Source organism: Quercus suber, unplaced genomic scaffold, assembly GCF_002906115.3.
Source record: "Quercus suber isolate HL8 unplaced genomic scaffold, Cork oak 2.0 scaffold_343, whole genome shotgun sequence".
Lineage (NCBI taxonomy): Eukaryota > Viridiplantae > Streptophyta > Magnoliopsida > Fagales > Fagaceae > Quercus > Quercus suber.
Window position 1 is genome coordinate 443,246 of NW_027069795.1, and position 22,136 is coordinate 465,381.

At 35.4% G+C, this 22,136-nt stretch overlaps 3 protein-coding genes and 1 long non-coding RNA gene across 4 annotated transcripts; 2 read left to right on the top strand and 2 right to left on the bottom strand.

Moving 5' to 3' along the window:
• The first annotated feature begins 2,443 nt into the window (after positions 1-2,443).
• Positions 2,444-5,413, top strand: LOC112008393 (uncharacterized). The gene is made up of 3 exons (XM_065759814.1): positions 2,444-3,383; positions 3,982-4,118; positions 4,907-5,413. Exons 1-3 carry the CDS (start codon positions 2,444-2,446, stop codon positions 5,411-5,413), a joined length of 1,584 nt encoding a protein of 527 aa, XP_065615886.1.
• Positions 5,414-5,625: 212 nt separating this feature from the next.
• Positions 5,626-6,952, top strand: LOC136061708 (uncharacterized). The gene is made up of 2 exons (XR_010623547.1): positions 5,626-5,962; positions 6,423-6,952. It is a non-coding gene; the product is annotated as an uncharacterized LOC136061708 (long non-coding RNA).
• A 1,964-nt stretch (positions 6,953-8,916) lies between these two features.
• LOC112008391 (LEAF RUST 10 DISEASE-RESISTANCE LOCUS RECEPTOR-LIKE PROTEIN KINASE-like 1.1) lies at positions 8,917-12,180 on the bottom strand. Its single transcript, XM_065759840.1, has 6 exons — positions 11,494-12,180; positions 11,064-11,105; positions 10,937-10,972; positions 10,364-10,615; positions 9,904-10,241; positions 8,917-9,726 (listed from the first exon to the last, which is right to left on the bottom strand). The coding sequence occupies exons 1-6, from the start codon at positions 12,161-12,163 to the stop codon at positions 9,091-9,093; spliced, it is 1,974 nt and encodes a 657-aa protein (XP_065615912.1). The 5' UTR covers positions 12,164-12,180; the 3' UTR covers positions 8,917-9,090.
• A 6,347-nt stretch (positions 12,181-18,527) lies between these two features.
• Positions 18,528-21,646, bottom strand: LOC112008394 (LEAF RUST 10 DISEASE-RESISTANCE LOCUS RECEPTOR-LIKE PROTEIN KINASE-like 1.1). The gene is given in 5 exon segments (XM_065759811.1): positions 18,528-18,898; positions 18,900-19,819; positions 19,942-20,193; positions 20,516-20,551; positions 20,923-21,646. Coding segments are annotated over 5 exon segments (2,061 nt in total). The 5' UTR covers positions 21,596-21,646; the 3' UTR covers positions 18,528-18,718.
• Positions 21,647-22,136: the final 490 nt, after the last annotated feature.

Here is a 22,136-nt window from a genome sequence, read left to right on the forward strand (position 1 = left end):
TAGCCTTAGGTTACAACCTTACTCAATAAAATAAACATTATTACATATTTTGAAAATCTAACCGTTGAATTGCATGTTCTTTACGTTTTTAATACCTATGTTAAATTTTGTGTCAATTGGATATTATTTACTATATGATCTATAAACTTCTATTTTATGCATAATTTCAAATTACAAAAACTTGTAATTTAAACAATTTATTGATTACATAGCTATTGATTTTTAATTTTCTAAAATTTTTGCAAGTATGAAGGATATAAGAAGAAGATATAAATTATAATCCAATGATGGATTTATCAAAATTCACCTCCAATGAAAAGATATTGAGTAAGGTTGTAGGTTAAGGCTACAATCAATATTGTAGCTAAACTTTGTCCCAAGAGAAATCAAAGTAAAATTCTTAACCCTAATGAGGTAAAATAACAAGCTAAAAGCAGATGCAGAAAAGGACAATCATCAGGAATAGAGAAAAATAAATAAAATGAAAAGAATCATGACCAGCCTTCCAGTAAATATTTGTAATGAGAAGGATACAAGGCTGGAAAAAGGAAAGTTAAATACAAAATATAAATTCACTCTCCTTCCAGCACAAAAAGTATACATTGCAAACGGCAAAATATTTATAAACTCTACTAATCCAAGTAATTACAGACTCGAAGATTTAAGAATTACATTCAAGTCTTGCAGAGAAGATCTTTCTGGTTCACTGTCACCAAATAAACCCCAATAATACAACCAACCCCGTCAAAGTACCAGTCAGGCAAATCCATGACCATAAATTGTAACATTTGATTGAGCTAAGAAGGAAAAAGAAGAAAATCTTCCCTTTGATTTATTTTTAATTGTTTCAAGTACAATTTGTTCACCATTGTGAACATGATGTACTTATTATCAATAAAACTTATATTACCTATAAAAAAGAAGAAGAAGAAGAAAATCCTTAACATCAAGGTGATCAGGTAATCTAACTACATATGATTTTACAGCAACCTTTCCACCTCATAATCTTTGCACATTGAATTGGCATGAATCAACTTTAACTGACCAAATGATTTATGGTGAGCCTTAAAAAAAAAGGTTCCTTACAGCTGTCTGAGAATAAAAGCAAAGTCACCAGTAAGCGGGCAATGCAACACCAAACTGAAACTCCAGGTAACAGCTTATGCTGTACCTCTACAGATATCAAAAGATTGATATAAAAATGAGACCTGGACCCATATTTAACGAATGCACAACAATCTAATACTGACAGAAAACCTTAAATTCTACAAAAGAAAAAAGACATAACTCAACTCAATTAAGCAACATCTTTAACTCTCTTGCTCGCGTCATTTGGTCATATCTAATATCACCTCTTCAGCTCCTCAGTTGAATAAAAGTAAAAACATCATTTTTCACTCCAAACTTGTAAAGTTTGAACTAAGCTACCTAACTGAAATCCCCCTCCTTGCTAAAAAATCTAGAACCTTTAAACATCTAGAAACCAACAGCTCTCATAACAGCTGGTTGATTCTAAAGGCATTGCAGTGCATAATGTTCTATACTTCTATTCATGATTCTCAATATGAAAAAATCAGACAACCTTTAAATAAACAAATAAAGTATATACAAAATCAAAACGCTAACGTTCAATTTTTTTTTTTTTTTTTTGGTGATATTTTTTTTTTTTGCAGTTTTGTCTTTAGTTTTTTTGCCTTTTAGTTAGTGTCTTTTAAAACATTAAAGTTGAATAAATAATTAAAAAGATTATTTGTAATTTTAAAATTTATTGGTTAATTGTTGAATGTTTGTGTGCATAGTATTTGTCTATTGTTTGTAATGATTATAGATTATTGACCATATAATAATATAATAATTTCAAATTATATTTTATTTGTAGATTATGAAAAAGTCAACTGCCATATTTGATTTTTTCAAAAGAAAAGTTTCAAATGATTTAGAAGCTAATACTAGTGGTGCAACATTGCCAACCACTAATGTTGAGGAAAATCCTGATGTCCCAATTGAGGAAAATCTCGACGTCCCAATTGAGGAAAATCTTGATGTCCCTATTGAGCAAAATTCTTAAACAAAATTTCAAAAGGTTGATATGAGTTCGTTGCAATTAGAACTTGATCCTGGATTGCGTAGACAAATATATACTTATCATGTTGATCAACGAGATGAAATCTGGCGACGTTACATTACGTTGGGTCCATACTAGCCTCGTTTTAAAAAATTTTAAAAATCTGAGAAGGGTCGAAGCTTTCAGGGTTCTTGGTATGAAGATGATCGCTTTAAGCCATGGCTTGAATATTCTCCTAAAAAAGATGCCGGTTTTTGTCTACCATGCTTTCTCTTTCATAAGCCAACTGGGCATGATGGACAAAATGCATTCACAGTTAACGGATTTAAGAGTTGGAAGAAAGTTAAAAATGGTGAAAGTTGTTCTTTTATTCTTCATATGGGGAAAGATCTTAACTCCACTCATAGAATTGCCCATAAAGTGTGTCTAGATTTGATGAACCAGTCTCAACACATAGACAGGGTAGTGAGCAATTTCACTTCAGAACAAATTGCAAATAATCGAATACAATTGAAGGCTTCAATTGATGTTGTTCGACATCTTTCCTTGCAAGCTATTGCTTTTAGAGGTCGAGATGAAAGCTCTACTTCAACCAATCGGGGAAACTTTCTTACAACATTGGATTTGATGATGGGCTATAATAATAATATTGTTGAAATAATGGCAAAAGCTCCAAAAAATGCCACCTACACATCACCTCAGATTCAAAAAGAAATTCTACATGTTATTTCAACCAAAGTGAAGAAGGCAATTAGGAAAGAAATTGGTGATGCAAAGTTTTGCATTTTGGTTGATGAAGCTCGTGATGAGTCCATGAAAGAGCAAATGGCTGTGGTTTTAAGATATGTTGATACAAATGGCTTTGTGAGAGAACGATTTTTTGGGATTGTTCATGTTGTTGACACTACAGCAGTAACCCTTAAAAAGGAGATATATTATTTGTTCTCTAATTATTGCTTAGATATCCAAAACATTCAGGGGCAAGGATATGATAGTGCAAGCAACATGCGGGGTGAGTGGAATGGATTACAGGCTTTGATTTTGAATGATTGTCCATATGCTTACTACATTCATTGTTTTGCGCATCGTTTACAATTGGCATTAGTAGGAGCATCAAAAGCAGTTGTCCATTTTAATAGATTTTTCACTAAATTGATTTTAGTTATCAATAATATTCGTGCTTCATGCAAACGTATTGAGCAATTAAAAATTGCTAGAGCTTCTGACATTGCATATTTGATTGATATTGAAGAGCTTGAGATTGGGAAAGGCCTTAATCAGATGGTCACTTTACAGCGACCTGGAGATACTCGTTGGGGTTTGCATTATAAATCAGTTTCTAAACTTTTTTTTTTTTTTTTTTTTGAGAATCTAATCAGTTTCTAACTTGATAAAGTTGTTTAGTCCAACATGTGAAGTTCTACAAAAAGTAGAAGCAGAGTTCGCTTATGAGGTATTAATTTCATTTGAATTTGTCTTCATCTTGCATTTTGTTAATGAAACTATGGGGAACACGGATAAACTTTGTCAAGCTTTGCAAAGCCAATTGCAAGACATTTTAAATGCGACGCATTTAGTTTCATCCACTAAAAAACTTATTCAACAATTTAGAGATGAGAAATGGGATGACTTACTAGCTACTGTGATATCATTTTGTAAGGAACGTGGTTTAGATGTCCCTGATATGAATGCTCATTATGTTGCAAGATTTGGTCGATCTCGTCATCAACAAGAGGACTTTAGAAATGAGCATTATTATAAAGTAGATATTTTTAATGCAGGAATAGATTCTCAATTACAGGAACTAAATCATCGGTTTAGTGAGCATGCTATGGAGTTACTTACGCTTAGCTCAGCTCTAGACCCTCGAGAGGCATATGAATCTTTTTGAGTAAATGATATTTGTTCATTGGTAGATAATTTTTATCCAATAGACTTCACAGATGATGAAAAGAATGATTTGAAAAAGGAACTTGATCTTTATAAGTATGATGTAGTTCAGCATTTAGGGTTCAAGAATTTGGAAAATATTTCTAAATTGTGCCAATGGATGGTGAGAACTAGAAAATTAGAATACTATCCGCTTATTTATAGAGTGGTCAAGCTTGTGTTTACTCTTCCCGTTTCTACTGCAACTACAGAACGAGCATTTTCAGCTATGAATGTCATCAAAACTAACCTTCGCAACAAAATGGAAGATGATTTTTTGTCAGATGCTATGATGTTATTCATTGAAAGGGACATTACTGCGACAATTAGTACGGATTCAATCATAGATGATTTTGAAGATTTAAAAAGACGACGAGTTCCATTTTCATAAATAACTGCATTGTAATATCTTAAAAAACAATAATTTTGTGTATTTTCCTTTGTTGATGGTTTATTAAATGAATGTTTATTTGGAGTTTCAATTTTTTTTTTTTTTGTTTATACTTCTGCCCCCTCTAACTCCAAGTCCTGACTCCGTCCCTGGTTGTAATATTCCAAATTGTGCGAATTTTGTATTATAAATGTTGTGTAGGCTTATGATAAGTTCCACATCAAATATAGCAATATAACAATAGGTCTTTTTATTTTAAGTAATGCGTTTAGTATATAGAAATAATATGTTTACAACATTTTCTTAATAAATACTACATTGTAGATATCAGGGTCTGACTTTCCTAGATATAATCTTAGATATTCATGTTTAAATTTTAAAATTTTATTTTATTTAAAATTTAAAATAGAAGAAATTCGCTTGCTTCCAATGCTCCAATGCACTAAAAGAGACACGAACACAATATAGAATGGAGAATTTGTGCGCGATGCCATACGTTGAGGCATTATGGGAATGTGAAGGATCCAACGGTGGAGAATTTGCTGCCGGATTTCGATTTTGATCACACAGTTGGGAGGCAGCTGGCTTCGACGGGAGGGACGCAGTCGGTGGTGTTGATGGTGGTAAATGCTACAGATTTCGATGGCTCATTTCTGAGGAAGGTGGCAAAGCTGGTTTCAGAGAAGATTGAGGAGAATTCAGAGGCGTTGAAGCAAGGGAAGTCAGGGAATTTGCCGAGGATGGTGATGGTGGTGACCAAGATTGATTTGTTGCCAACTGAGTTGTCACCTACGAGGTTGGAGCATTGGGTGAGACAGAGAGCTAGGGAGGGTGGTGCGGCAAGTAAGTTAACGAATGTGCATATTATCAAAGGCAAAAGAGTGCAGCAAGTCAAGCTGTTTCACCAGCTGCCACACCAGAACAGCTTAGACAGTCACACAGTGCAGCAGCTAGTGCAGGAGCAGATAGTGCAGAGCCTGAAGGGTCTAATAGTCATCAAGGGATTAAGCCTCGTGCTACAGAGATAAAGCAGTTCAAGATCTGTTCAAGTCTGTCTAAACGACAATGTAGTTTAGCTAATACTTGTACAGTAAACGATATGTAGTTTTTGTAAATAGAGTTAGTTAGTTTAGTCAAGCACGTGTCATAGTTTGTTGTATTTGTTAATTTCTGTTCACACGTGCATCAGTCCGTCAAGTTAGTTACAGAGTTGATCTCTTAGCTTGTATATACATAGGGATTTTATTCAATGAATGAGATAAGCAAATCAGTTTTCACCAAATCAATTTTCTCACACATATGGTGAGTACAGTGAGGGAATGTGTGGGCAATAGGGGCACAGAATACCGGTAAGAGTACACTGATAAATTCGATTGGGAAGCATGTAGGAGAAGGAGGAGGGATAATTACACATTTGACAGAGGCGCCAGTGCCAGGGACTACATTAGAGTGGAGGGGAAGCTGTTTGACACACCGGGGCTTTTGCATCCTCATCAGATCACCACGAGGTTGACGAGGGAAGAGCAAAAGCTTTGCATATTAGCAAGGAGTTGAGACCGCAGACTTATAGGATCAAGGTTTGTTTTTGCTTGAATGTTAGCCTTTTGATTTTGTATATGCTTGATTTGTTTATTTAAAGGTTGTCTGGTTTTTTTATGTTGAGAGTCATGACAAGAACATTATGCACTGCAATGCCTTTAGAATCAATTGGCTGCTATGAGAGCTGTTTGTTTTTAGATGTTTTAAAGGTTCTAGATTTTTGAGCAGGGAGAGGCATTTTAGTTAGGTAGCTTAGTTCAAACTTTATAAGTATGAAGTAAAAAATGATGTTTTTACTATTGTTCAACTGAGGAGCTGAATAAGTGAAATTAGATATGACCGAATGATGCAAGCGCGAGAGTCAAAGATGTTGCTTAATTGAGTTATGTCTTTTTGCCTTTGGTAGAATTTAAGGTTTTCAATCAGTATTAGACTGTTGTGCATTCGTAAAATATGGGTCAAGGTCTCATTTTCACAACAATCTTTTGAAATCTGTAGAGGTGCAGCATAGGTTGTTATCTGGAGTTGCAGTTTGGTGTTGCATTGCCTACTTACTGGTGACTTCTTCGCTTTTATTCTCAGACAGCAGTAAGGAACCCTATTTTTTATAGCCTTACCATAAATCATTTGGTCAGTTAAAGTTGATTCATGCCAATTCAATGTGAAAAGATTATGAGGTGGAAAGGTTGCTGTAAAATCATATGTAGTTAGATTACCTGATCACCTCAACGTGAAGGATTTTCTTCTTTTTCCTTCTTAGCACAATCAAATGTTACGATATATGGTCGTGGATTTGCCTGACTGGAACTTTGATGGGGCTGATTGTATTCTTAGCACTGAGTGTGCCATATTGGGGTTTATTTGGTGAGAGTGAACTAGAATGATCTTCTCTGCAAGACTTAATGTAATTCTTAAATGTTCGAGTCTGTAAATACTTGGATTAGTAGAGTTAAAAAATATTTTGCCCTCTGCAATGTATATTTTTTGTGCTGGAAGGAGAGTGAATTTATATTTTGTATTTAACTTTACTGATGATTGTCCTTTTCTGCATCTGCTTTTAGCTTGTTATTTTACCTCATATGGGTTAAGAAATATACTTTGATTTCTTGTCATTATGTCACGTGAGAGCAGCATTTGATTTGTCTTGCACTCCAGGCAACAGCATGGCAATCAATTCTTTACAAAAAAATATGTATCTAAGCTTTTAAACAGAGATGCTGATGCTCAATGTTATTTGATTAGTTTTTTAATAAATTTTTTCCATCGAGTTTGAGCTCGAATGCACCTCCTCTCCTCACTTATAAGAACAGGATGATGACTGATGAATGAGTTTGGTGCCAAAATTCACTGTTTCAAAGATTGTTTGTTATTTGATGGTTCTAGAAGTTTAAACTATCTGGTCCAGTCTTGTTGTTAAGAATGAAAACACTGACTTCAACTATTGATTAAGCTGGTTGATTCTATTTTCTTATACTGGCCTTGTTGTACGGCGCCATTGGGAATGTATTCATACACAAGAAGAAGTTCATGGCCATCAAGCAAGGGGAAATTCACACTGGCCCGAACAAAACAAATCATTATTTTTTGACTCTAAAAAAAGAAAAAGAAAAAAGGAAAATCTTGAATCTTATTACTTTTTCCCATTTGTTTCCCTAAAATTTAGGTTTAGTTATAACTAGTGGAAGTCCATGCAACATGGTTTTATTCATAAACTTATTAAATATATTATTTATTTGAGAAACAAAATGCAAATCTCTACAGATAGCATGGGCTGCTACTATTTGTAATTTTTCTCACTGTTGTTTTGGAAACAAACACTAATAAAGTCTTTTGGAGTCGAATAAGAGATTTGTGGTTCAAATTCTACTTATACCAAAAATTAATTAGTGTCTTGACTTGATGATAAAAAATAATAATTATTAATGGATGTCATAGGTTGAATTTTTATTGTACCTATAAATTAAAAATAAAAATAAAAGAATTGCTTCAGCAAATGTACATCACCTGGAAAAAAAAATGGTGTTTTGATGGGTGACACTCAAAGTAGGATTTTTATTCGAAAAATAGAACACAGAATCACATAAAGAATAAAAATTTTTAGGTGTAGGGTTAGATTTGTGGCCCAAGCCCAAAAACAATAAATTTGTAGAGTGTGGATGATAGAGCTAGGTTGACTGTGGAGCTTATAATGGTTGATCACAACATCCCAGTATAAACCAGCATGAAAATACACGTAAAGATCAATTAAGTTCAAGCCCGAAGAGACTTATGATAAATTGAATACAGGTTACAATTCTTAGAGTTATAGTAAGACCTCTCTTTTCTCCTCTTTTGTTTTTTTTTGTTTTTTTTGTTTTTTGTTTTTTGTTTTTTTTTTTCTCTTCCCTTTTTATTAGGAGCCCTTTTTCTTTATATAGTATCCTCCCCCATCATCCCCATCGTCCACTTGTTCTCCATCTAGCTCCCTACCTGAATGCATATCATGTCATGTATCTCCCTCAACCTTTTGTGAGTGGCGGTAACTGAAGTTATACTGTTCAGGGGTCTTCTCCACATAAATGAGGCCATAAAAGTTGCTGCAGTGCATTTAATACGGTGGTGGCAGCTTTTCCTTTTAGATATTTCTCCGTTCCTCTTATTTCCAAGCGTGTCCAAAGCTTATATAGGCTGCTGAAATCACTAGTAAGCTCATTCGAACCCCCCCAGATATTTATATGACCCAGAATTTTTTCATCCGAGGATAATGATCTCTTCGGAATACTGATGTTCTCTTCGGACGGAGTTTCTTCCTCCCCATGTATCTTTCTTTCACGCGAAATACCCTTCGACAATTTTAGCCTCTTCGGACATACAATAACCTTCACATTGGGTTTTAGGCCCACTACGTATGGTTGAGCTTTTCCTCCCATATTAGGTATTTTGGTAATGTGAATCCCTCACATCTACATACCAATTATATGCCGCGATGAACAAGAACAACCAAACAAGTGGATGAAAAGAAAATGAAATTTCAACCATTGACATTAGGAAAAATACTTAGGTACTCCTGGTATATAGTGAAATTGTGCTCTCTTCTCTTACATTCATGATGGATTCCACTATAAATTTAATGAGTTTACAATAAATGTGAGAGGAGGGTGTACCATTTATTATGCTACGGAAGTACCTAAAAAGTACTCCTGACATTAGGTGTAGTACACCTACTAGTCCAAAAATCGGTTACATCCTTAGGTAAAAGTGGCAGCCGTTTATTCTTTGACACATGAACCTCATCATGATCGGGTGAAGCTGGGTGCTGTACATGAAGGGTTCCAACATCATCATATGCCATCTCTTGATCCTCATGCGCATCCTTACCACTTTGAATCTTCTTTAAAGCCTCCAATACCTCATCCATGGAAGGCCTCATTTCCTTGTCCTGTAGTAGACATTGGAAAGCTAACTTTGCCACCAAAATGGTCATTGTTCTAACTCCCTCATCTGACTCAAATCCAAGATGTGGGTCGATCAACTCATGGAATGCACCCTTTTCAACCTTGTTTACAGCTAATTTAGCCAAATTAATTTCATGATTATGCCTAAATACATCAACGGCTGGCAGTGATGATATAAGCTCCATGAGGACAACCCCAAAGCTGTAGACATCACTCTTACTAGTAAGCTGGTAGCATTGGCGATATTCTGGGTCAACGTAGCCTGGTGTCCCTTGAGGAGCTGTTGAGACATGGCTAACATCATTAGGGAACAGCCGGGAAAGCCCAAAATCAGCAACTTTGACGCAGAAATTGTCATCAAGAAGGATGTTGTTAGTCTTTATGTCGCGGTGTATGATGTCAGAAGCATGGAGGTAAGCCAATGCGCTAGCAGTTTCTATAGCAATCCCTTGAGGAGCTGTTGAGACATGGCTAACATCATTAGGGAACAGCCGGGAAAGCCCAAAATCAGCAACTTTGACGCAGAAATTGTCATCAAGAAGGATGTTGTTAGTCTTTACGTCGCGATGTATGATGTCAGAAGCATGGAGGTAAGCCAATGCACTAGCAGTTTCTATAGCAATGCTCATACGAGTTGGCCATGTGAGTGAACCTGGTGTAGCTTGATGGCCTTGAATATGATCAGCAACGGTGCCATTGGGAATGTATTCATACACAAGAAGAAGTTCATGGCAGCTGCGTGAAGTGCAGCCATAAAGGGAGACAAGATTCTTGTGGCGCAATCGTGTTAGGATTTCAACTTCATTGATGAACTGCTCTACTTGTCTATGGTTGTGCCCATATAAGCGCTTGACTGCAACTTCTCTCCCATCATGGAGTTTGCCTAGTTCAGAAAAATAGCATGTCAAAGTCTTTCCTTTTATTTTCACATATTTTTCTTTACCCTTTTGTTAAGAAAGTTTATACTGTGATCTAGAAATTGATTCAATGAATTTATCACCTTACCATGATAAACAGTTCCGAATCCTCCATTCCCAAGTTCATTTTCAACATGAAAATTATTGGTGGCTTTTTCAAGTTCATTGTAGGAGAAAACAGGGACTCTAAAGTAGACACTCCACCCCTCCACTTCTGATCTTGAGGATGGGTCAGAATATGTATTCCTTGCTTGCAATTTTGAAGAAGAATATTTTTTCTTGTAAAGGTGACAGAAAATAAAGAACAAGATAATCATGAAGAAGACTGCGCATCCAACAGCTAAAGCAGAGAGAAGGAAGGAGTTAAATTCTGACTGAAAGGCAGCAATGGAGGAATTCATGAGATATAAAATTTTTCTAATGAGGGTCACAAAGGAACTTATGGGAAGAAATTTAAATATTGACAACATCTTTTGTGAGTCATGTGACGTAATCCCTGTTAGCCATCATTGTATTTAAGGCACAAGGTCATCCTCTAGGATTATAGTAACAAAATTTATAGCAGAAATAGGAGAAATTATTTTGCATGAAATGATACAATTAGAGCAGGCACGTGTCTATATCAATTTTAACAAGAAATATGATTGAAGATGCATCTTACCTAATGGTATCACCACTTTTTTGTTGTTTTTATTCTCTGCAACAGCAGAAAATTACGAAAATGTTGTTAGTGCAGGCACGTGTCTATATCAATTTCAACAAGAAATATGATTGAAGATGCATCTTACCTAATGGTATCACCCCTTTGTCTTTGTTGTTGTTTTTATTCTCTGCAACAGCAGATAAATACAAATATGTTTTTAGTTTCAACAATGAAGAAAGAAGTGACACAGCTAATTAAATTGGCATCCTTTGAGATCTTAACAGTGTTAGGCAAAGCCCTTTCAAAACCAGCTCAGACATACCCGATCATAGGTTTCACTGAAACTAAGTTATTTCTATCTCTCTCATAACCTAAATTTGAAACTACTCCAAATCAACTAAAGCTATTGCTGCAGAGTGGATTATGGCATCGAACAGACAGAAATAGTAGCAACACATGTATTAAGATCAACTTCAGCATAACAAAATATAAAGGAGTTTATATCTATATATATGATCATGAATGTACATGTGTGCGTGCATCAAAGCATTTTTGAGTTACTCCAATGTCTATACCTTTTCCTTCTTTACCATGACAACTGCTACAATCATCAGATACATGCAATTCAAGGTCGAACTCAGCAATCAAATTCAGTTCATCTTTATGTGAAGTCTCGTTCACTGGAAGCTGAATAGTTGAACATTCAGAAGATAAATTCTGAGAAGCCTCGTTTGAAGGACTATAGTAGATATTATGGTGTCTGCAGGTCATTTTTTTAAAATTTCTAGGGGAAGTAATAAGAAGAGCGCGATTGCATTTGAATAGGGTCCGATTGGGTGTGGTGAGTTTAAAAGAGATAAATGGAGAGTTAGGAAAAGCAAAATTGTCTAAGTAATGGCAACTATTGGATTTCAAGTATTCCAAAAGCGAATGGTCCTTGACACGGATGTGTTGTGTGATGTTAGTGTAAGAGATGTTTAACACTTCATATTGTCTTTCACTCCACCTGTCGCCCAGTGGCAAGTGGATCATCGGATCTGGTTCGTCACACTTTACGTGCATTAAACCGCAAAATCGGAATGGGAATGGGGGTGGGATATTGGTGAATGGGAAGCTAATGTTACCTAATTTTCCACATTGAAAGTACCGACAAAATGGGTTTTCTCGCTTTCCTTCTTCTTCAGCAGAGTGAAGCAGCACGAGGTGTGAGAGAACAAAAAAAACAAACAGAGAGACAGAAGCCATTCTAAAATTCCCGATTCACAGGGAAAAAAACAAGAATCTATTATTCTAAACTAGAACAACGTATTTGTATGACTTATGCTTAGTTTCTTCACTATAGAGCATGTAGTTTATCTGATTAACACGCCAGTTGACTTGGAAGTTGGATACGGTAGAAGTGTGAAACCAGACTGAATTTAGAGCAAGGTGGGGTAACGGGTAGCCATGTGAAGGGTCTGTGCCTACTGGGGAGTTTCCTACTCATCTTCCCCCATTGACCCACGACATAAAGATTTGACTCCTTCAAAACCTCTAATAAACGCTCAAGAAATTGGTGAAGGAAATCTTTGCGGCTGGTTTGAACCGTCAACTGCTCCTTGAAGTACGTGTTGCAGTGTTGGCTCTCTAATTCTCGTGTATATTTTTTATTTTTATTTTTTATGAACGAAAAGGACCTCACCCCACACTTAGGGGCAATTCTCTTGAATAATAAATTTCAAAGTATAAAAAAAAAAAAAAAAAAATTGGCGTTACGCGTCTGTCTCATAATTAAACAAAAAGGTTTGCTTTATGGTCTACTGCTAGAAGATTTGGACTCACAATGAGACAATCTTTCATAAAGTTTACAGGAGTGTTGAAAAAAATAGGGTAAAAAAAAAAAAGGAGTGTTGAAAAAAATAGGGGAGTGTTGAGAAAAATAGGTGGAAACCCGTTTAAGAGGAGTCAAAAGAATTTTGGTATCTTCGAAAAAATCATAACGTGGTGGGCACCGATCACTTGTGAAGTAGGAGACGGGTAAACGGAACGTTTTGACAATGGAACGAAATTTATGGTGAAATAGGTGAATACGGCCTGTTTGGTTAGTGAGTTTAAACTCACATTTTCACATTTTAAATAATTTTATACACGTTTTTATATACTTTTTTACTCACATATATTTAAAAAAAATTATAAACAACAATTTTCAAACAAGAGATGCTACATTTACAACAATTTTACAACAAATCACAGGTAGTTAGTTGTTATTGGTTTAAATTTAAAATTAATACTAAAATTACTTTTTTGCTCCAACAATAATAATTAATAACAATCTGCCACTTATAATTTATTGTAAAAATATTGTAAAAATATTATAAACATATCATTTCTCTTCTCAAACAACAATTTTCCGTAAACTTTTGTCTCTCGGGATATTTTAAACAAAACAGAGAAATGGGTTTATCTTTGTTTTGGCGTATGGTTATATGTCTAGTTCATGGGCTCTCTCTGTTCAGCGAGAGTGAAGATAATACGATGAAACATCATCCACATCTCATTTCTTAATTAAATATTTAAACGTGAGCAAAAGAAGATATCAAGTCAAATGTTACTTTTATCAAAAAAAAAAAAAAAAAAGAAAAGTCAAATGTTACTTTACCAATTAGTATCCAAACTCTTCCCTCTTGTCCTCCATAATTCTCTCTTTTATTTCTCCATGATGACCACTATTTCGACGCGGCTGTTGGGACTAGGGAATCGATTGCATCTTCTTTTGTAATTTCATTAGATTGGTTTTATTTCTGTCATTATGCAAGTTCAAATCATGAGTTGGGCTTTAATTTCAAATGTAATTCATTTCTTTCTCTTTTCTCACAATTTCCCATCAACCAAACAGTAAAAAAAGAGCAAAGTAATAACATTATTATCTAAAAGAAGTAAAAAAAAAAAAAAAGCATGCGAAACTTGAGATCTCACTTTTTATATATAAAAAAAATGGAATATATGAGACTCCAATCTACTAAATTACCAAATCATCAAATTATTGTAGCAATATTAGTATTTAAATGGAGAAAAAATCAGCAATACAAAAAAATATTCGCTAAGCTAAATCATAATAAACTTTCATCCAACCAAATGAAGACATTTCTCAATTTTCATACAATGCCAATTCTATCTTAGGCTTGAACTCAAAATGATTTCATTTGTTTAAGTGCTGCATAAAATTAAGTCACTTTTTGCATATGTTTTTCATGTATAACGGCTTTTAAAATAAATCTTATATATGTCTAGGGTCGTGAGAAAAGAAACCCTGCACATATATGTCAACTAGGGCCAAAAATCAGATCTGGAAATTCTAATTTCGTAGATCTCGACAGATTCAGCTTTTGTCGAGTTTCTGTTGAGTTTCGTTCTTAAATCTCAATAGATATTGTTTTCATTGAAGTACCTGCTGAGTATTAATGAACAAATTTTCTTCACTTGTTTTTTAGTCAGATCTTCATGGCTTTAACACTTGACTTGAATAACATGTTTCTTGAAGTCTTAAACCCATCATAGATCTACCCATTTAAAAGTAAAGTACATTTTGTCAAAGGATTAACCAATTATATAAAATATGTCCCTAACACTTCTGCACACTTCTTGTCAATGAGTGTCAATCATTCCATCTGTGGCTTGACAATGTTGCTAGCCTTTTGCTTCCTCTCAGAAGCTAGGTTCATACTTGTCACTATGTCTTCCTCATCCATACTTGTTAACACAATCTTTTTGTTAATTTCACACATTATTTTTCTTCTAATGATACTGCCCTACTCAACAAGTGTTTGAGTTTGCACCAACTGTTAATATTGGTGATTCAACTGGTATAGATATTTTTGGATCACTCTATTTCCTCTTCTTTTCATTTTGGCATCGTTTATTTAAAGCTTGATCAGCCTTGGGGATGATTTTTGAGATTGCAAACCCTGCAACTTCAAAAGTATGTGATCTATAAGTGTACGTTTTTAGATCCCTTAAAACACAAGTTGTTTAACCTAGTTATTTAGTCAAGTGATTACTTAGATAAATTATTCAGATCTAGGTTAACAAAAGTAAATCATATTATGTAAATAATGCGGAAATATAAAGAATACAACGATATGATAACCCAAGAAAACCAAACCGGTAAAAAACTTGAGGAGGATTTAACCTAGCTATCCTCAAGGTAAAACAAATACACTATGAAAGAATTGAAGTTTTACAATAAGACTTAGACCACTAATATCCAATTGCTATCTCGTGTATAAAACTTACTATTATGATCACGTGATAGCTCTGAGTTCACGGACTATTTCTTTGCTTAATCCACAACAACCACAAGTACTCCCACTTGTGTTTTTTTTTAAGCTCCTGAAACAGTAATTGAAAAAATCACTAAGTTCTCGACATCAATTTTGATCTTGATAACCCTAAGTGTGTATTAAGGTCTCTAGATCTTACAAAAAATTTACACACACAGCATATCAACAACCTTTAAAACGTGGCTAAGGTTTTTCTTTTTATACTTGAAGCAAAACATAAAATCCTACACGTCATATGTGCTTGGGCTGAGTTGAAAATTCTGCAGAAAAAACAATCTGCACGAGGTTCGATCGATCGAGCTTTGCATATTTAGTCTAATAAATCTTGCAGTACACTCGATTCCAACTTTACAAATAAACACACTTTGAGCAACCTAAATCTAGACTCTAAATTTCAATCATAGTTTATCAACATTACACATTAAAGTTCTAATACATTTAGATCCCAGTCTTATAACCTAACAATAAGGTATTAAAGAATTGCAAAGTACAACATCAACTCCTTCATAGGTCCAAACACCTAAGACTGCCTCTCCTTGAAGTCCTACAGCAAACCAACCCATACCTGAAGCAGCAACATCCGCTGAACTTTGAGTTCCAGCTATTGCCACAGACACTGAATTCCATTCTCACCTATTTCCCAAGCTCTTCAACTTGTTTCTCCCCAATTGGTGGCTGAAGCAAGGGGAAATTCACATTGATGTCACAATTGGGATCAGCAACGGTGAACTTCTTTTTGTGTATGAATACATTCCCAATGGCACCGTTGCTGATCATATTCATGGCCATCAAGCTACACCAGGTTCACTCACAAGGCCAACTCGTATGAGAGCTAGGGAGGGTGGCGTGGTGTGTAAGATGACGAGTGTGCATATGGTGAGTGCAGTAAGGGATTGGGGGCTCAAGAATTTGGTGGAGGATATGGTGAAATTGGCTGGCCCGAGAGGGAATGTGTGGGCAATAGGGGCACAGAATGCCGGTAAGAGTACACTGATAAATTCAATTGGGGAGCATGTAGGAGGAGCCAGGGACTACATTTGAGTGGAGGGGATTTTCCGGGGCAGGGGAAGCTGTTTGACACACGGGGGCTTTTGCATCCTCATCAGATCACCACAAGGTTGACGAGGGAAGAGCAAACGCTAGTGCATATTAGCAAGGAGTTGAGACCGCGGACTTATAGGATCAAGGTTTGTTTTTGCTTGAATGTTAGCGTTTTGATTTTGTATGTATTTTATTTGTTTATTTAAAGGTTGTCTGATTTTTTCATGTTGAGAGTCATGAACAGAAGAACATTATGCACTGCAATGCCTTTAGAATCAATCGGCTGTTATGAGAGCTGTTGGTTTTTAGGTGTTTAAAGGTTCTAGATTTTTGAGCAGGGAGAGGCATTTTAGTTAGGTAGCTTAGTTCAAACTTTATAAGTATGAAGTGAAAAATGATGTTTTTACTATTGTTCAACTGAGGAGCTGAAGAGGTGAAATTAGATATGACCGAATGATGCAAGCACGAGAGTCAAAGATGTTGCTTAATTGAGTTATGTCTTTTTGCTTTCGTAGAATTTAAGGTTTTCAATCAGTATTAAACTGTTGTGCATTCATTAAATATGGGTCAAGGTCTCATTTTTACATCAATCTTTTGATATCTGTAGAGGTACAGCAAGGGTTGTTACCTAAAGTTGCAGTTTGATGTTGCATTGCCTACTTATTGGTGACTTCTTCGCTTTTATTCTCAGACCGCAGTAAGGAACCTGTTTTTTTTTTTTTTAAGGCTTACCATAAATCATTTGGTCAGTTAAAGTTGATTCATGCCAATTCAGTGTGCAAAGATTATGAGGTGGAAAGGTTGCTGTAAAATCATATGTAGTTAATAGTACCAGATCACCTCAACGTAAAGGATTTTCTTCTTTTTCCTTCTTAGCACAATCAAATGTTACGATATATGGTCATGGATTTGCCTGACTGGTACTTTGATGGGGCTGGTTGTATTCTTAGCACTGAGTGTGCCTTATTTATTTGGTGAGAGTGAACCAGAATGATCTTCTCTGCAAGACTTAATTTAATTCTTAAATCTTCGAGTCTGTAAATACTTGGATTAGTAGAGTTAAAAAAATATTTTGCCCTCTGCAATGTATATTTTTTGTGCTGGAAGGAGAGTGAATTTATATTTTGTATTTCACTTTCCTGATGATTGTCCTTTTCTGCATCTGCTTTCAGCTTTTTGTTTTACCTCATTAGGGTTAAGAAATATACTTTGATTTCTCTTGTCATTATGTCACGTGAGAGCAGCATTTTATTTGTCTTGCACCCCAGGCAACAGCATGCCAATCAATTCTTTGCCCAAAAAAAAAAAAAAATTTCTAGCTTTTAAACAGAGATGCTGATGCTCAATGTTATTTGATTAGTTTTGTAATAAATTTTTTTCCATCGAGTTTGAGCTCGAATGCACCTCCTCCCTTTTAAGAACAGGATGATGAGTGATGAATGAGTTAGATGCCAAAATTCACTGTTTCAAAGATAGTTTGTTATTTGATGGTTCTAGAAGTTTAAACTCTCTGGTCCAGTCTTCTTGTTAAAAATGAAAACACTGTCCTCAACTATTGATTAAGTTGGTTAATTCTATTTTCTTATTCTGGACTTGTTGTACGGTGCCATTGGGAATGTATTCATACACAAGAAGAAGTTCATGGCCATCAAGCAAGGGGAAATTCACACTGGCCCGAACGATATATTTCTTTATTTTTACCATACACTCAAATCAATTATAAAACTAATATTAAAAAAAAAAAAAAAAGCAACAACAAAACAAATCATTATTTTTTGACTATAAAAAAAGAAAAAAAAAGGAAAATCTTGAATCTTATTACTTTTTCCGATTTGCTTCCCTAAAATTTAGTTTTAGTTATAACTAGTTGAAATCCATGCAACATGGTTTTGTTCATAAACTTATTAAATATATAATTTATTTGAGAAAAAAAAGCAAATCTCTACAGATAGCATGGGCCGCTATTATTTGTAATTTTTCTCAATGTTGTTTTGAATACACACACTAATAAAATCTCTTGGAGTCGAATAGGAGATTTGTGGTTCAAATTCTACTTATACAAAAAATTAATTAGTATCTTGATTTGATGACAAAGAATAATAATTATTATCATTCTCAAAAAAAAAAAAGAATAATAATTATTAATGGACGTCATAGGTTGAATTTTTATTGTATCTATAAATTAAAAAAATAAAAGAGTTGCTTCAGCAAATGTACATCCCTTGGAAAAAGGAAGGTGTTTTGATGGGTGACCTCAAAGTAGGATTTTTATTCAAAAAATAGAACACAAAATCACACAAAGAATAAATTTTTTTAGGTATTTTGGTAAATGTGCGTCCCTCACATTTACATACAAATAATATGCCGCTAAGAACAAGAACAACCAAACAAGTGGATGAAAAGAAAATGAAATTTCAACTACTGACATTAGGAAAAATGCTTAGGTACTCTCAATATATAGTGAAGTGATACTTCCTCTTTTTACATTCATGATGGATTTTACCATGAATTTTATGTGTCTATCATAAATGTAAAAGGAGGGTGTACCATTCACTGTGCTACGTGAACTGGCATTAGGTGCAGTGGACCTACTAGTCCAAAAATTGGTTACATCACTCGGTTACATCCTCGGGTAAAAGTGGCAGCCGCTTATTCCTTAACACTCGAACCTCATCACGATCGGGTGAAGCTGGTTGCTGTACATTAAGGATCCCAACATCATCATATGCCATCTCTTGATCCTCATGCGCATCCTTACCACTTTGAATCTTCTTTAAAGCCTCCAATACCTCATCCATGGAAGGCCTCATTTCCTTGTCCTGTTGCAGACATTGAAAAGCTAACTTTGCCACCAAAATGGTCATTGTTCGAACTCGATCATCTGACTCAAATCCAAGATGTGGGTCGATCAACTCATGGAATGCACACTTTTCAATCTTGTTTACAGCTAATTTAGCCAAATTGATTTCATGCTTTTGCCTAAATATATCAACGGCTGGCAGTGATGATATGAGCTCCATGAGGACAACCCCAAAGCTGTAGACATCACTCTTACTAGTAAGCTGGTAGCATTGGCCATATTCCGGGTCAACGTAGCCTGGTGTCCCTTGAGGAGCTGTTGAGACATGGCTGAGATCGTTGGGGAACAGCCGGGAAAGCCCAAAATCAGCAACTTTGACGCAGAAATTGTCATCAAGAAGGATGTTGTTAGTCTTTACGTCGCGATGTATGATGTCAGAAGCATGGAGGTAAGCCAATGCACTAGCGGTTTCTATAGCAATGCTCATCCGAGTTAGCCATGTGAGTGAACCTGGTGTAGCTTGATGGCCATGAATATGATCAGCAACGGTGCCATTGGGAATGTATTCATACACAAGAAGAAGTTCATGGCATTGGCGTGAAGTGCAGCCATAAAGGGAGACAAGATTCTTGTGGCGCAATCGTGTTAGGATTTCAACTTCATTGATGAATTGTTCTACTCGTCTATAGTTGTGCCCATATAAGCGCTTGACTGCAATTTCCCTCCCATCATGGAGTTTGCCTAGTTGAGAAAAATAGCATGTCAGGTCTTTCTTTTTTATTTTCACATATTTTTCTTTACCCTTTTGTTAAGAAAGTTTATACTGTGATCTAGAAATTGATTCAATGTGTTAATCACCTTACCATGATAAACAGTTCCGAATCCTCCACTCCCAAGTTCTTTTTCAACATGAAATTTATCGGTGGCTTTTTCAAGTTCATTGTAAGAGAAAACAGGGACTCTAAAGTAGACACTCCACCCCTCCACTTCTGATCTTGAGGATGGATCAGAATGTGTATTCCTTGCTTGCAAGTTTGAAGAAGAATATTTTTTCTTGTAAAGGTGCCAGAAAATAACGAACAAGCTAATCATGAAGAAGACTGCGCATCCAACAGCTAAAGCAGAGAAAGGAATTGGAGTTAAGTTCTGACTGAAAGGCAGCAATGGAGGAATTCAAGAGATATAAAATTTTTCTAATGAAAGTCACAAAGGAACTTATGGGAAGAAATTTAAATATTGACAGCATCTTTTGTGAGTCATGTGACGTTATCCTTATTAACCATCATTGTATTTAAGGCACAAGGCCATCTTCTAGGATTATAGTAGTGGAAAAAATGGACCCAGCAACAAAACTTATAGCAGAAATAGGGGAAATTATTTTCGCATGAAATGATACAATCAATTTCAACAAGAAATATGATTGAAGATGCATCTTACCTAATGGTGTCACCACTTTTTTGTTGTTTTTATTCTCTGCAACAGCAGATAAATACAAAAATGTTGTTAGTTTCAACAATGAAGATAGAAGTGACACAGCTAATTAAATTGGCATCCTTTGAGATCTTAACAGTGTTAGGCAAAGCACTTTCAAAACCAGCTCAGACATACCCGATCATAGGTTTCACTGAAACTAAGTTATTTCTATCTCTTTCATAAAGAAACTACTCTAAATCAACTAAAGCTATTGCTGCAGAGTGGATTAAGGCATGGAACAGAAATAGTAGCAACACATGTATTAGGATCAACTTCAGCATAAAAAAAAAATAAAGGAGTTTATATCCATATTCATGAATGTGCATGTGTGTGCGCATCAAAACATTTTTGTGTTATTCCAATGTCTATACCTTTTCCTTCTTTACCATGACAACTGCTACAATGATCAGATACATGCAATTCAAGGTCGAACTCAGCAATTAAAATCAGTTCATCTTTATGTGAAGTCTCGTTTACTGGCACTGGCAGCTGAATAGTTGAACATTCAGAAAAACTTTGAGAAGCCTCGTTTGTAGGACTATAGTAGATATTATAGTGTCTGCAGGTCATTTTTTTGAAATTTCTAGGGGAAGTAATATGAAGAGCGCGATTGCATTTGAATAGAGTCCGATTGGGTGTGGTGAGTTTAAAAGAGATAAATGGAGACTTGGGAAAAGCAAAATTGTCAAAGTAATGGCATATATTGGATTTCAAATATTCCAAAAGCCAATAGTCCTTGACACGGATGTGTTGTGTGGTGTTAGTGTAAGAGATGTTTAAAACTTCAAATTGTCTCTCACTCCACCCCCACGGGACGCTTAGTGGCAAGTGGATCATCTGAGGTGTTTCGTCACACTCTACTTGCATTAAACCGCAAAATGGGAATTGGGGTGGGATTTCGGTGAATGGGAAGCTAATGTTACCTAATTTTCCACATTGAAAGTACCGACAATATGGGTTTTCTCGCTTTCCTTCTTCTTCAGCTGAGTGAAGCAGCACGAGGTGCGAGAGAACAAAAAAAACAAACAGAGAGACAGAAGCCATTCCAAAATTCTCGATTCCCAGGGAAAAAAACAGGAATCTATTATTCTAAACTAAAACAACGTATTTGTATGACTTATTTTCTCGTTTGTTCACTATATAACATGTAGTTTCTCTGATTAACACTCCAGTTGACTTGGAAGTTGGATACGGAAGACTTGTGAAACCAGACTGAATTTAGAGCAAGGTGGGGAGCCATGTGAAGAATGGTCTGTGCCTACTGGGGAGTTTCCTACTCATCTTTCCCATTGACCAACATCATAAAGAGATTTGACTCCTTCAAAACCTCTAATAAATGCTCCAAAAATTGGGGAAGGAAATCTTTGCGGCTGGTTTGAACCGTCAACTACTCCATGAAGTACGTGTTGCAGTGTTGGCTCTCTAATTCTCGTGTATAATTTTTTATTTTTTATTTTTATGAACGAAAAAGAGCCTTACGCGTTATTTGACCTGACCTACTTGACTCTGCAGATTTCATGGTATGAGGCATTGTTGAGTGCGTTAGGGCTATCCAGGCACAATATTTTTGCAACATTTTGTCAAG

Coding starts and splice junctions, on each gene's coding strand:
- LOC112008393 (XM_065759814.1), top strand. CDS start 2,444: ATGGGGAAAGATCTTAACTCCACTCATAGAATTGCCCATAAAGTGTGT. Junction 3,384..3,981: donor ACCTGGAGATACTCGTTGGG/GTTTGCATTATA, acceptor GTTCATTGGTAG/ATAATTTTTATCCAATAGAC. Junction 4,119..4,906: donor CTAAATTGTGCCAATGGATG/GTGAGAACTAGA, acceptor GGGAATGTGAAG/GATCCAACGGTGGAGAATTT.
- LOC112008391 (XM_065759840.1), bottom strand. CDS start 12,163: ATGGCTTCTGTCTCTCTGTTTGTTTTTTTTGTTCTCTCACACCTCGTG. Junction 10,616..10,936: donor AAAAGTGGTGATACCATTAG/GTAAGATGCATC, acceptor TCTCTGCTTTAG/CTGTTGGATGCGCAGTCTTC. Junction 10,242..10,363: donor ATTCGGAACTGTTTATCATG/GTAAGGTGATAA, acceptor TTTCTGAACTAG/GCAAACTCCATGATGGGAGA.